Source organism: Acanthopagrus latus, chromosome 19, assembly GCF_904848185.1.
Source record: "Acanthopagrus latus isolate v.2019 chromosome 19, fAcaLat1.1, whole genome shotgun sequence".
NCBI classification, from domain to species: domain Eukaryota; kingdom Metazoa; phylum Chordata; class Actinopteri; order Spariformes; family Sparidae; genus Acanthopagrus; species Acanthopagrus latus.
In genome coordinates this window covers 22,534,862-22,550,263 of record NC_051057.1, presented here as the reverse complement: position 1 = coordinate 22,550,263, position 15,402 = coordinate 22,534,862, and the positions used below count along the sequence as shown (strand labels likewise).

The 15,402-nt window shown below is 42.9% G+C and overlaps 1 protein-coding gene across 1 annotated transcript; it reads left to right on the top strand.

The window, feature by feature from the left end:
- Nucleotides 1-629: 629 nt before the first annotated feature.
- On the top strand, nt 630-14,990 carry avl9 (AVL9 homolog (S. cerevisiase)). Its single transcript, XM_037078434.1, has 16 exons — nt 630-869; nt 2,798-2,918; nt 4,317-4,402; nt 4,675-4,746; nt 5,448-5,537; nt 5,617-5,683; nt 6,107-6,147; nt 6,227-6,265; nt 6,351-6,420; nt 7,185-7,645; nt 7,738-7,872; nt 7,956-8,175; nt 8,793-8,910; nt 8,986-9,039; nt 11,919-12,007; nt 12,368-14,990. Exons 1-16 carry the CDS (start codon nt 786-788, stop codon nt 12,484-12,486), a joined length of 1,866 nt encoding a protein of 621 aa, XP_036934329.1. The 5' UTR covers nt 630-785; the 3' UTR covers nt 12,487-14,990.
- The last annotated feature ends 412 nt before the right edge of the window (nt 14,991-15,402 follow it).

Below are 15,402 nucleotides of genomic sequence, written 5' to 3'. Positions count from 1 at the left end.
TAGAGTCACGGTCAAGATAGTTACCCACCCCAGTTTGTGTGGTCTTCCGCGTCCAACGGTCACATGAATTTCTGTAAATACTTCCATTTTGTACAGTTTTCTTCAAATCAAGATTTTGTATACAAGATAGAAATACAAAACAAATCAAATATGACTAATTGTTGTCGCATATATGTGTTTATCAGTAATTCTAAAAAAAGAAATATATATATTTTTTACCATGATTGTGTCGAGATCAAATGTACAGAAACGGAAAAATGACAGCTTAATCAATGAAAGTTAATTTTAAGATAAGTAATTAATTTACAGTGTAGTTTTCATTCAGTCTTCGCAATAAATTGGAGTAATTGGATTCTCTAAAAGCACGTTATATTGTGTTGAATACAGCAAATGTGTATATAGTATAAAGTTGATTTATTTTTTATTTGTATCTTTATTTATAAACTTTGGGTGAATCTATAGTATATCTATTTTCCTTGTATATACATATTCTTCTTAATAATGTAACACGATTTTTTTAAATGTTGATTAATGATTAATCGTGTTTTTTGCCTGTCGAACGCCGTGTACGATTTTTAAGACGAACCCGGAAGTGCGGAGCAGGGAACCCTCCCGCGGGCTCGTCCTCTGTCCGCAGTGGGACGAAGCGGAAGAGACTCCTCTCTGGCTGTGTTGTGCTCGTGCCTGCTGCATCTCCTCAGAGATCATCGTCTTTTGTTCGCTGTGTTTACATCCGAGCCCGGAGCGTCCAGAACCGCACCGGACCGCCACGACACCAGGAGGGGATGGAGCCTCACGGCAGAGACGACCCAAAGGGACCGGTACTTCACATCGTGGTGGTTGGATTTCACCACAAAAAGGGCTGTCAGGTAGGTGAACCTCTGCTCTATGCTAGCTGAGCTAACTGCTAGCTAGCTATCTCTTCCTTGTGAGTTGATTTTACTCAAACAAATGGACATTTCCGCTGTTTTTTCTTCCGGATCTGGCGGTTATGGAGTCTCATCCGGCGGACTGACAGTGTCTCAGTGACATTACACAGGCAGCAGCTCTCCGCAGGCTGATCCACAGGCTGACATGCAGTGAAGGGGAGGTTGTGTCTAACATCAGCTGTTGGCTCTGGGCTCTCAGGGTTATGTAACATGTGTTCTGCTGCCAGCCTGGACATCTTTTCACTCCAGTATGTTCAGCAGCAGCAGCACTGGGTTGTTTTTCGTATATGACAGAGCTCCTGGTTTGTTATCATGTCGAACAGAGCTGCTGTAGTCTCTGGATGTCAGCAGGGAGAGGATGATGTGTTGGATGACTGCTGGTGCTTTAATAGAAGCCTTTAATCTGAGTTAAGGCTGTGTTTCCCTGCAATAAACTGCAGCACAGACACTTAGTCTGCCGTGTGTGTTCTTGTTGTGTAATTTGCTTCTCTTGCACAAGAGATTAAACTTCCTGAACAGATAAAGCACGAGGAATTAATTATTTTACAAAGCAGTGTTGCTTAAAGGATGAAAAACATAAAATGGCTCCATCCGTGATCCGAAAAGATGTTTTATAAGAGGGTATGTGTGCAAGACATGAGCTTAAAATCTGCCCAATGAATGTTTTCATTAGTGATTCATCTGCATGTTATTCATTGTCTCATTGTTTGGTCTTTAAAATGTCAAAAAAACCATCAGTGACGCTTCAACAAACAGTCCAAAACCAGAAGAGCCAAATAAAAAGCAGCAAATCGTCACATTTAAGAAGCTGGAACCAGCGAACTGTCAAAACAGTTTGAAATTGATTGTCTATCAGCTCTCCGTCTCTCCGTTTCCCTCCGCAGAGTTTGGTTTAGTTTCTTCTTTCCTCCTTTTTAACTTGTTCATTCAAGAGTAAAACTCTTCCACATCTGTGGTTTGAAATGATTCGCTTCACTCGTTTGTTCTGATTTAATTCCACCTAAATTAAACAGAACCCAGACAGACGAACGTCTCCTGGTGGTTCTGCTGTTTTGCAGAAAAAAGAACATGTCTCTCCGTGACGTCGGCCTCCTGCACCGACAACAGCAGCGTTTAACACCTTCTAATTAGTGAAAGTGTGTGTGAGGCGCCTGCATTCATTACATTTACAGGCTGTAAAAACCTGAATCCTCGTCGTCGTCGCTGCTCTCCATCTGGACCGACCGTCTCTGTCTGGGTCGTGTGAGCAGCTGCTGTTCACAGGCTGAACATAAAAAAGACATTTCTGGATGCAGAAACGAGACAGAGGACGCTCTTTGTTTCAGAGCTGTTGCCTCGGGCCGGGCAGGTTATCTGAGAGGGGTCAGCGATCTCCTGCCGGGTATCAGATTGGGTTCTGGCTCTTTAATCCGTCTTCTCTTTCAGCCTCTCTGGACCCCCCCTCCTTCTTTTATTCACCTGCCGCCCATCTGTTTCTCTGGCAGGAAGCTTATTGAAGAGATGTGTTTTTATTGGACCATCACTCCTCCCAAGTCGGTAGCAGCACCTCGCCCTGAGGGAGTGCACTCGAAGCATTGTGTCGTTCAGGACCAGCAGGTTTCAGGTTAATCCTGTCAGCACTGGCAGGAAGGCCGGGCTTCAGAGAGGAACTACAGACCGATTCTTCTTTAGCTCAGTGAGACAGAATAAAGTTCATAACAAAACAGAAAGAGCCTCACGATCAATCTTAAAATAATGCAGACATACAGGGGAATAATACATTTTAAAGGGTCCTATGAAGGAGAAAGTGTGTGATAAAGTGGTGACTCCTCAGACCTGCAGGACGAAACTCTCCCGTGATTGAGATGTTAATGAAATCTTTGTTCCAGGTTGAGTTCTCGTACCCGCCGCTGCTGCCAGACGAGAGTCATGACAGCAACCTGCTGCCGGAGGAGTGGAAGTACCTCCCGTTCCTGGCTCTGCCCGACGGAGCGCACAACTACCAGGAAGGTACGTCACACCCACAGTGTGTGTGTGAATGAGAGTGTGTGTGTGTGTGGTGTTAGAGGGTGGAGGTGAAGTAGATGTAAACTGATCAACCACAACATTAAATCCACTAACAGCCCTCAAGAATCACATGTCCGACAAACTCGCACACAAAGTCTGTTCAGATATTTGGATGCACGTGGTGTAAAAAAGCCACTTTGAGTCCATTATTGAGATTTTGAATGTGTGAAATGGACCCAGAAAGTTGTTTTTGGACCCTTTTTTAGTAAAAGGATGAAGCTGTGATTCTGTTTTTACATTCCGTGAAAGCAGGTGTCATGTTTGAACAGGCAAACGTCCTGCAGAGTGTAAACAGAGAGAGTGTTTCTTTGGCGATCTGTCCCGTGTTGTTGTGGCTGCCGTCATGTGACAGTCCTGTGGTTCACCGCCACCATCGCTCATCCCGTCCTGGGAAGGCAAACAGCAGGAACTGAGCCAGAGTTCAGCCGAAACTGGAGAGGATGTGACTGCTGCTGCCGCTGGTTTCTGTCGCAGGAATCGGCCTCAGCTTCATCTTTTGTGTGTTGTTGGTTTTGAATGAAATAAAAGCGGATGTGACAGACGGCCTCTCTGCTCTGCAGCTCATAAAAGCAGCAGTCACACCGATACGAGTGGGTGTTTTATGTCTTATCACTCGTGTTAATGTTACTAAAGATTAACAGTCATCACATGAGAGCACACGGTTACTGTCGACTTCCTGCGAAGATCACGTGTGCGTCTGATTTAAAGTTTTAACATCAGTCTGGGAGCCAGTTTCTCTCCACATGGGGACTGAAGAGGATTCAGATCAGCGGCATTAACTCAAGAAAAGTCACAATTTAATTACTTTTTTGGGTGTGTGTGTGCTTTTGTCCCACAATGCACTGCTCAGAGAGGAAGTGGTGGGAGCTGCCGACAGCTGCCAAATAAGATAAGAACTGTATTGATCAACGAGGAGGAAATTCAGGTGTTGCAGCGCCGCAGAAGAGAAAGAACAAGATCAGGTTTATAATCGCTAAACGCAGACTGACGAACATTTAAACGGCATCATCGATAACGATCAGCAGCGTCAAATCATCGCTCAGATCTCAGAAAAGCAAGAATCAGCTTCTGTTCCTGAACATGTGAGCTGTGATTCTGGCTCTGCAGCTGTGGCTTCAGTCCAGACGCTCGGCCGCCCGTCGTTAATCTCTGACGTCCACGATCTGACCTCTGCGACTCTGCCGCCGTCTCGTCCAGAGGAGATCTTAACCGCGTTACAAACCGCTCCTCGTCACAGGGAATGGAGGCTGATGGTCGTGGCATTTCCTTCACTGCTGACTTGATATTTGCAGAAGACATTAAGCCGCATGTTAACTCGACTCTCTGGTTGTTGTTTTGCAGACACGGTGTATTTCCACCTGCCGCCGCTCAGTGGAGACATGAAGTGTGTCTACGGAGTTTCATGTTATCGCCAAATAGAAGCAAAGGTCAGTCAGAGATGTTTCTTCTTCTTCTTCTTCTTCTCCTCCTCATGTGTTTGACGTCTCTCCTTGTCGTGACATCACAGCTGAAGATAACGGTTTGTTTTCTTCTTCGTGTGTTCTTGATTTGATCGGATCTGAAGGTGAACTTCCTGTTCAGTTCGTGTCTGTCGTGACGTCAGCGTGAGGTCGTCCGCAGAGCGATGAGTCACACGGCGGCCTCGCTCTGATCCCTCACATCTAAACTTTCATATTTGTTAATCCGTCCTCTCTCTCAGGCCCTGAAGGTCCGACAGGCTGACGTCACCCGGGAGACGGTTCAGAAGAGCGTCTGCGTCCTCAGTCGAGTGGTGAGTCGGGATAAAAGATAGAGAAATCAACACGACGGCTCCCAGATGTGAAGTCGTCTTTTCATGTGTCCCGACAGATTTAAATGACTCGCAGACACGTTTTAATGGTGTAAAGTTGATCCTCCGTGATCCTCTGAGACATCGTGACACCAGACGAGCCGTTAGATATCCTGAGTTAAACTTCACTGAAGAGATCATGTTTTATTTCTTTACGGATGAACTAATTCACTGATCACGTGTTAAAACGGTTAGGAAAGGCAGTTTGTGATGCTATAGTCACATGACATTGTGATATCTTTAGGCTGTGTTGTGATACATTAAATGTATCTTGGTATTTTGAAAATCTCCTCTAAATTACTTCATAGAGACAGAAATAATCCGCCAGTGCCTGTTTTGGTATTTTGCTGAACAAATGCTTCATATTCCTGAGAGGAAAGGAAAGGAAAGGAAATAAGATAAACAGGTTTTAAAGCCTCCATCTTATCTGAATTTGTGTTTTTAACTATTTTATATGCTTAAAGTTGGCGGAAACAAGGAAATAAAGAAGTTTAATGAGATTAATGTTCCTCTTATTTGTATTTTGAGCTCACAGAATGGCTTTTATTTGCACAACATCTGGACATTTCCTCAGAAAAACACATGTTCAGTGTTTATTATCAGTGATGATATAAACTGTGGATCACACTGTGTTTGACCTGCAGCCTCTCTACGGTCTGCTGCAAGCTAAACTACAGCTCATCACACACGCCTACTTCGAGGAGAAAGACTTCTCACAGATCTCCATATTAAAGGTGAGATGATCTGAAACCTGAATCTGTTCACTGTTTCTTCTGTTATCAGCTTCACTCACTTCCTGTTTCCTTCCTGCAGGAGCTGTACGACCACATGAACGGCTCTCTGAGGGGTTCGGCTCTGGAGGGATCGCAGGTTTATCTCAGTACGTTAAGTCACACTGGACAGAAAAACCCAAAACATCTGGTTTTATTCACCAGGGAGAAGCTGACTGAACACACCGTTTCACCATCTACAGTCAGTTTATGAAAGAAAACAAGATTAATGTCTGTTAATATGTTAAATTTTACCAATAAGGTAAACAGAAACCAATATAGGCCACTTCTTTGATGCTCACCACCAGACTCCCTTTGAAAATTGTTTGATTTTGGGAGTTTTGCTTCAAGAGAAACTTATAAAATGTTATTAAACACAGTTTACGACACATTCTTACTTATTTGGGCCGTCTGGTAAATTCAGCAAATGTTTTACATTCAGTTTCTTTCCTTTTTTGTGTGAAAAAGCATCATGTCTGCACAAAAAGGTCAAAAGATTCCTCATTTGTTGACGCTCTGGTTTCTGTGCTCAGGTTTGTCTCCGAGGGATTTAATTCTGCACTTTCGGCACAAGGTAGAAAACACAAACTTGAATAAAGACGTTGATGCCTGGTTTTATAACAACGTCAGTAAACCTTTTTTATTTCTCACAGGTTCTCATCCTCTTCAAGCTCATTCTGCTGGAGAAGAAGGTTCGAGAAGCTTTTTCTGCTTTTAATGTTTGAAAAGTGACGCCGAATTTCTTGTTTTTAATGAGTTGGTTTGTTTTGTTTGCAGGTTCTGTTCTACGTGTCTCCTGTCAACAGACTAGTCGGAGCTCTGATGACAGTGTTATCACTGTTCCCAGGTCAGCAACTCCCAAACACATAAAGAAAAAGACTAAACCAGGTGTTATTTAACTGAAACAAACACTTATTAACAACTAAATAAAATAAACTCACACAGGAAATGTCTTAATTTTAATCTTAGGAAGCAACGGTGAGAATGTTCATTGAGACGAGGGTTTCAGTACGGAGGCCCAGAGCTGCCAAAATAAAATAAAAAAAAGCCTTTTAAATGTACTAAAAAATATGTAATATTAAATAAATACAGGAGCAAATATTCATTTATGTCACGTTATTACAATTATCTTTATTATCTGTGTTTGAAGGCTTACTTAGTTATTATTTGTTTGTTTGTTTTTTAGATTTAGGCAGTTTGAGTTCTCTATTATCTTATTAATATGTTACATAATATTAAATATGATATAATATTATAATTGTTTAATAAAAGTTGAGCGACTGAAATTAGAAAACCCACTCAAGGCAAATAAATATAAAGATTGAAAATTAATAAAAATTGACAAACTATTAAAATATTGGAGAAAAAGTTTAAAGGTATGGAAATACATATTATATTTTTATTAATTATTTGTTTGGGCAGTTTGAGTTCTCTATTATTATTAATACATATAAATATTAAACTAAAGCTGAGCATTTTTAAACAGTAAGAACAAAACTTAAATTATAAAACAAACTCTGGAAATAAGAATTTAAAACAAAATAAAGAGCTAAAATTAATGACATATATAAAAACTGCGCTGACCTTTTCTCTGCGCTCTGATTGGTTCAGGGATGATCGAGCATGGCCTGGTGGACTCGTCCCACTACAGGCCGAAGAGCAGCGTGTCGGAGGACCCGAGCCTGGCGGAGAGCGCCGAGGAGTTCGTCTCCGTGTCCGTCACCGACATCGGCGACGCCGCGCTGGACCTGGAGACCGCCGAGCCCGCCGCTCAGTCTCTGTCCTCCGGGAACAGCGCCGAGGGCGACAACCACCTCCTCAAACCGCCGTCACGCACCTCGCCAGAGTCCTCCGAGAGCGACTGGGAGACTCTGGACCCCAGCGTGTTGGAGGAGAAAGAGGCGGCGGAGGGGAAAGACGCGGCGGCGGACCTAACAGACGCCTTCGACTCCAAGCCGGGGACGCCCATCACCGTGCAGCCGCAGTCCGGCAGCGGTCAGGGAGTCGTCCAGGGTCTGGTGTCCGGTCTGGAGGAGGACCAGTACGGCCTGCCGCTCGCCATCTTCACCAAGGTAACACCTGAGAACACTCGTTGTAAATCACACCCAAGAAAGTCTTAAAAGTTTTGAAGATGCTGAGTTTGAATCTCCGTCCTGTCCGTCAGGGTTACCTGTGTCTGCCCTACATGGCGCTGCAGCAGCATCACCTGCTGTCAGACGTGACGGTGCGCGGCTTCGTTGCCGGGGCGACCAACATCCTCTTCCGACAGCAGCGGCACCTCAGCGACGCGATCGTCGATGTAAGTCCTGCGTGTACGTATCCATTCACCCCCTGCTGGGACCCGAGCAGGTTTCACAGTAACAACACCGCTTCGTGTCGCAGGTGGAGGAAGCCGCCGTCCACATCCAGGACCCGGAGCTCCGCAAGATCCTGAGCCTGACGACGGCAGACCTGCGCTTCGCCGACTACCTGGTGAAGCACGTGACGGAGAACCGCGACGACGTCTTTCTGGACGGGACGGGCTGGGAGGGCGGAGACGAGTGGATCAGAGCCCAGTTCACCCTCTACCTCCACTCCTTACTGTCCTCCGCCCTGCAGGAAGGTGCGACTCGTTTCCTCTCACAGCTTTATTAACACGATATTTAAATCACTTATCCGCAGTATCTGCAGGCAGTGACAAGTCTTTGAATACATCTGAGCTTAATTGAAGTTTCATTTTAAGTACAGAACTTTATAAAGACGTTCACTCATTAATTTAAAACACCTACTGAAACTGTTCGAGCATTTTTTGAAAGCATTCGTTTGTTTTTTAGACTGATTTCTATTATTTTTCACCACAATTTGGAAGTAAACGTAATTAATTTGATCGCCACAGATGGATCGGCAGGTGAATAAAGGAAACATCTGGATTTTCCCTTGAAACTCACGGAAACACTGAAGTAGATTTGTTATTCCTGACAGAGAGGACGATTGTGGACTGTCAATCTCCTTTTTTCAAAATAAAACAATGATTAGAAGACAATGTAAACACACATTAAAGCTTAGAAAATGTCAGAATAACCCTTTAAATTGTGACGCTTTAATACGTCCAACAAATGCAGCCGACTCTTCTCCTTTCTTCGAGTTGAGTTGAGTTGATCTTCTGTATTTTTGTTGTGAGTTTGTCATCGAGTTTGTAGAGAGAACGACAGTAAATCTTTCCTGTCGTCTTCCGCTCAGATAACGAGCGGCTGCTGGCTGATTACGGCGCTCCGTTCGTCACCGCCTGGAAAATCTCCCACAACTACCGAGTGTGGTACAGCAACAAGCACCCCGCCATGGCCGCCATCACCCCGGGGTAGGTGGGACGGGACTGAATCTGATGGTTTCTTTGATATTTGATTGTTTAATTTGACCTCCTTCTCTGTCGCAGACATCCGTTCCAGGGTCAGTACAGCGTGGCGGACGTGAAGCTGCGACTTTCACAGTGAGTCTTCTTCTGTTCAAACACTACTAACACATATAAAGACAGAGAGAGTCGTAAGCAACAGAGGAGCAGATCTGTGATCAGATGACTCTTCTGCCCTCTTGTGGTGACAAGATGCTACAAAACACGACACACAAGAATCCAGCTTCTCCAAATACACAAAAATGTGACAAACAAGGACGTAAATATTAAAAAAGCCTCAATAATGATGCTTTGCCATTAAAAATCCAATTTAAAAAGTTACTATTAAACCTCAAAACAGTGTAAATCCAGTGTTTTTCAACCATCAGTGTCATTTAAGAGCATTTTGTCTGATATGTTCTCAAACACGCGCATGTAATTCAGGCAGTATTTTAACACTAAATCAATAAAGTTAGTGTCCAAAAGCGACGATAAATCATCCAAAGGAATCTTTTGATATGTAAAGAAATTTGTTTTATATCAGACAACAGATACGTCAATAAATTAACAATAATTACCCTCAAAATATATTTAAAAATGACCCTAAAATGACTAATATCAATCTGCAGGTCAGAAAATCAACATTTCATGTCCAACTCTGGTCCTAAATGTCATAATTATAACTTCATAATCAAGAACAATTGTGTTTCCTGCTGAGGGGAAGTTACTGCTGTTTATTAACTGCTAGCACTTTTATTTTCAGCACGTTTGGAGGTAAATATTGTGGTTTATTTCGTGGGTTTTGAAAGATATCAGACTGTTGAAGTCTCCAGATCTTTGACAGACTTGGCAGGGAAACGTTGAGACCGCTGCAGCAGGCAGCGAGTCACTACATGCTGTGTTTGAGGAGGTTACAGCAGCTCAGGAGGTCGTCATGGCGTCTCATATCAGCTGAGCTCATTAATTATCAGCGAGTTTCATTCTCAAAAAAAAAAAAAAAAAAGGGTGGAGACGTCGAGTCCGGTTTCATCCCAGCAGAGCGTCGATGAAAGACGAGTCCGAGCGCCGCGACTTGTGTTTCATGTAGTTGTGTGTGTGTGTGTGTGTGTGTGTGTGTGTGTGTGTGTGTCCATCCCTGCCTCCTCTTCACGGCGAGGATGTGGTCTTTCCTCACCGCCGGGTGTTCGATGACGCGGCCTCTGTGAAGGTTTTTATGGACCCGTGGCCGTTCACTAGTTTCTGACATTTCACAGTCACGTAAACTGAAAGTCTTTGGATTTTTTTTTTAGATATATTTCAGATTGTTGGCGTGTTTTGTGGAGCAGGAGAAGGTTAAAACTCTGCTCCATCAAACTCTGGGTATAGCTGGTGTTGGGCGGCAGGAAGTTTGGCGTTCCTCCATCGGGAGCTTCTCGTTTCCTGCCTTCCTACCCGATCTGGAAAAGTGTGTGTGAGGTTTTCCTACGTGAGTGTTCAGGAGCTTCGAGTGTCGCTGAGGGATGTCGAAATCCTCCTCACCCGGAAAAAAACAGACTAAAGGCAATTATGTGAGCCCAAGAACACTCAGAATGATAAAGATGAACTGATTTGTTTCCACTCGAGCATGAAAACCCCCAGAATTAGACTTTAGGTTCAAGTTTCTCTTTCTGTGCAATTAAAGTGAACAAACTCCTGATTTTCGGCTTCAGTCGGCTGAGAAAAGGCGCCAACAAGGTGTCGAGTGCGTCCGCTAGCTGAGATGCTAACATCCGCTTCAGTGGGAGTAATAAGAGTTTTGCAGCTTTTCTGCTCTTTCTACCTGTTATCAGACCGGCTTTACTCTGCGTCACGTCATGTCGTAGTTAGACTGTGTCAAACCCTGACGCTCGCCTTTGTGTTTTTTAAAACTAAACCTGTGATCAGGAGACAGTTGTAGACTCGGCGCTCTCTGGTGGACGAGTCCTGTAACTGTGACGCTGTTTCGTGTTGCTTCCTGTGCATCAGGTCACCTGGTCGGACTCTAATCGGGGACGTTTTCTGACCTGAGAACCCGTCTGTTCCCCTGCATCTCGACTCGGAACGCTGTGGGATTGATGCTGGTTGAACTCAGCCTCCGTCTCCTCTGCTGCTTCTCTATTTATACCTGAAACCTCGTCTCCACGCACGACTTCCTTGTGAGTGTGCTGTGTTGCATGTGTGTCATCGGACGCCGGACAAAGAGCGTCCGGTGGCAGCAGAGTCGTGTGACAAGCTGCAGGCGGACGCTCGCTCGCTGTCTTTATTGTCGGCGTGCAGCAGAAGGATGATGTTTATTTGGGTCAGATGGAGCGTCGTCTCTCAGAGGCTTCAGGGGGGGAAACTCCGATCATGAGATCATTTCACCACAGTGTTTCCAATCGTTCCGCCTGCATCAACATTGTTTCCACGCTGGAGCGTCTTCAGACATTTAAACCTTCGTTCTGGACGTCTTTTGAATTCTTTCACTCACATTTTCCTGCAATCAAGGTCGATTTTATATAAAAAAACAAAACGTCTGCACACAAAGCTCCTCAGCACCGCAGGGCTTTTACTTTGAAAGATAAAGACAAAAAGGAAGTGTTGGCTCAGCCGGGGAGAGATTCCTGACGGAGCTGCTCGGATTATCCATCCTAGCAACCAGCGCCTAGCAACCCCCCCCCCCGGCTTGTTGTTGGGTCGGATCCGCTCGGTGTACCCGTGACTGACGGCGCCGCGGGACGTCCGTCTGACTTGTGAGACGCCACTGAGGCGGCGAGTCGTGGTTGCCAGCTCACGCTCTGCCAAGCATCACACACGCACACACACACACACACTCTGGATCTTGACAGTGGCTTCTGTTTACATCTGTCATGGACCAATCAGGACAGACACTGCAACAAGTTAAAGTCTAACCCGGCTGGGTTTGTTTTCAGATGAAATCATTGGTGCTGTTGTGATGTTCGTTTGTGAACCTCCTCGTTGCTTCTTCGTGTTTTCTGCAGCTCGGTGCAGAACAGCGAGAGAGGGAAGAAGATCGGGAACGCCATGATGACCACCAGCCGCAGCGTCGTGCAGACGGGGAAGGTCGTAGGTAAGAAGAACCAGGCAACACAAACACAAGAGGTTTCACCAAATTAAGAGCCTCTCAGGCGGTCTGATAACGAGGAAGGCCGAACACCTTCGGCGGCCATTTTCCCAATTTTTGTTGGTTTGTAGGCAGGATTACACAAAAACTACTTAAGGCATTTCCTCAATATTTGGCTGGAGGATGAGTCTCGGTCCAGAATAGCGCCCAGTAAGTTCTGGTGTGACTCCTGACAAACAGACGGATCCAGGACTTAGTTTGTTTTAGCACCGCGTTTTTCAGTGTTGTCAGTAATTAATGAACTGATCTGTTATCTGTGGCTCCTACACCTTCTTGAATCACGGTGTTCTCCACCTCTGCTCTCAGGTCAGTCGGTGGGCGGAGCATTGACCAGCGCCAAGTCGGCCATGTCGTCCTGGTTCTCCACGCTGGCCCAGCCTGCAGCCGGACCCCCGACAGAACCAGCCACAGAGGCCAAACCCTGAAACCCTGAACCCTCCTGGTCCTGCTGATCTTCTGGCTGCTGTGACTGAAGCGAGTGAAGCCTGAGATGCTTTTTAATGAAGGATGAGATCTTCAGAATCAAGAACTATAAAAGAACCCGGGGACGCCGGTCTGGACAGGACTAACTGTACAGCCCCGTATCCACTGTGAGACCGGACCGGCGCCATCGATCAAAAACCGGGCTGCCTCCCGTGTGAGCGCCTGTTTCGTGTTTGCTGGATGAGACACTACAGATGCTGTCGTTGAGTTTGCGGTGTTCAAGTCTCTGCTGCGTATTTCTAGAGTTCATCCTTATATCCGACTGTATTGCTGAGAAATTATGTTAAAAAAATCAAAAACAAAAAAATATTAATAATAATGATGATGATGTCACAGGATTTGACAGAAGAGCTGCATGAGACCTTTTTTTAGATTTTAAACTCCGTCTGGCTCGCGTTCAGTGTGGTGACATGGTGGTTGTCGCGGTAACAGCATGAGTTTTAATCGTTTACGCTGAAATTAACAATTATTTTCATCATTGGTCAGTTCGTTAATTGTTCTCGTTGAGTCTAAAATATGTCAGAAAAATCACAATTTCCCCCACAAACAAATCAGATTGAAAATAGCCAGCTAATTGTGTTAGCGTTAGCTTACCTGCTAAAATGCTTTAGCTACTGTTGCAAGAGTGATTCTAGAGAAGTGTGCAGTAATTATTAACATTTACATCACAGGCATTAGCTCAGAGCAAGCTAGCAAAAAACGGCTGCGTTTAGCAAACTGTTAGCTTAACAAGCTAAATGTTACGTTGACAAAAGATGTAAATCGTCACTGATGATACTTCAGTTGCACCCTCAGTTATTTGATTAAGATGTTTACAGTTAACTGAAGCATTTTAGCTAGCAAAAAACTAGCTAGCTTATGCAACTTATAAGTTTTTACATATTCAGATAGATTAAATCATACAAAAATTCAAGGATGAAACAAAAAAGTCAGAGATTGTTAATGTTTTTTCGACAGAAGCATCGTTTCTGTAAACTTCTAAGTAGTGTTAGCTAGCCATAGCTAACTTTTCTACTATTAGCTCAGTTAAATAACACAAGGTAATGAGGCAAGTAAAAAAAAAAATAACAGAATAAATCAATACAAAAAATGTGAGCTCATTTAGCTAAATTGAGTGTTTGAATAATTTGAAATAAGTTGAGCAGAATCTTTGTTTTTTCTTGTAATGTTACCAGTCAGCCCATTTTTAGCCACAATTTAGCTTGCAAGAAAATACAATCAACAATAGCTAGTAAGACGGTTTTTAATTTAGTCTGAAATTATGAGAAAAGATTTAATAAATCAAACACATGTACACAAAAGCACATCTTCCAAATAGTGTTAGATAGCTAACTTTGTAATTTTATCAGTTAGCTTAAGTAAGTTAGCTAGCTAAAAATGGCTGCAGTTAGCTAGCTGTGTTTCAGTTACACTAGCTAGCCACACAGTCTGATGATTAATAATTGTTCTTATATGCGCCACAAATTAATTAAATACGTTTTAAGTTTTCAACTGTTTGCCGCTAACTCAAAGCTCATTTCTTTTTATACATTGTTAAACTTTTTACTCTTATTAAAAATCATTTTATCACATTATGTCAGTTTCTGGGCTCCAAACACGTCTTTTAAATAACTTGTTCTCTCCAAAACTCATAAAATATTTAATTTAAGATGATATCAAAGAAATAAAAGCAGCTAAGTTCCCATTTTGTGAAGCTGGAAAACACAATATTTGGTATTTCTCGATAAATGACGTCTCAAATCGCTCAGCTCTACATGACAAACATAATTTAAAAAGCCAAACGCTGTTACTAAAACAACCACAATGTCATTACTTGAATCCTCGTGTCCCTAAAGCCTGATTCATGATGAAAACCTCCCTTGATACCTATGAAGGAACCTGCAACTCGGCTGTTTAACCCTCATCCGGGCCTTTTTGTACTTCGCTGTCAGAGTATATATAATCGGGAGAACTATATTTAGTACATCTGAAGCTAGTTTACGTCAGATATCTTATTTATTTGTTGTGTTTATAAACTTGTAATCTCATAAACGTCTCATGTTTCGTCCCGACAACACTGGAACAAGTCGATACTGTTGTGTTAAACTCTATTTATGTGACGACAAACATCCGACAACTGTTGGGTCTTTAAAAGCGGTCCGGTGAGCGTGTTCTGTTCTGTCCCGGTCCAGCAGTGTTAGCACTCGTCATCTCTTCCGGTCTGTAAATCTTTTAATGTCGGCTCTGAAATAATAAAAAAAAGCTGCTTCTTGTTTTTCTTTTTCTTTCTCTCTTTTTTATCCTCTGATGGTCTATTTTCATTTTGTATTTAAAAAGATTTGAATGTACTGTGAACTGAAAAAAGATTCACAGAGTATTTTTCTTGACAGATGCTTTTAATGTATTTGAGAAGAAAGTGAATCTATAAAACTATATTGCTGTATTAAAAAAAATTATTAAAATATAACGCAGACTTTTATTTCTTTAAGTCGACGACACAGAAACAAGACGACGTCTTTTCATCCCTCTGAGTTTGTTTTCGAGTACAAATGAGAGTTGAGCTCAAGATGTCATAAAGAGAAGAAAATTCCAGTCGATTTTTTTTTTTTTATGTTTTCATCCTGGAAATATTTAATTCTCCTATTCGACAAACAGTCAGAATTTAAGAGATTGATTTTGTTAAAAAGAAAAAAAAAAAGTGGAAAACAAATTGAAAAACGTGGAGATTTCTTTTTTCATTTTTTTCATATACATATATTTTTAAAAATCTTTAGATTCCCTCCCTCACATTTTAATCAATTTTTTTTGTAAATTATTTTATCAAGACAGGAAAATATATTAAGTTCCTTGATTTTTCCATGTGCTTCGTTTCACAAAAC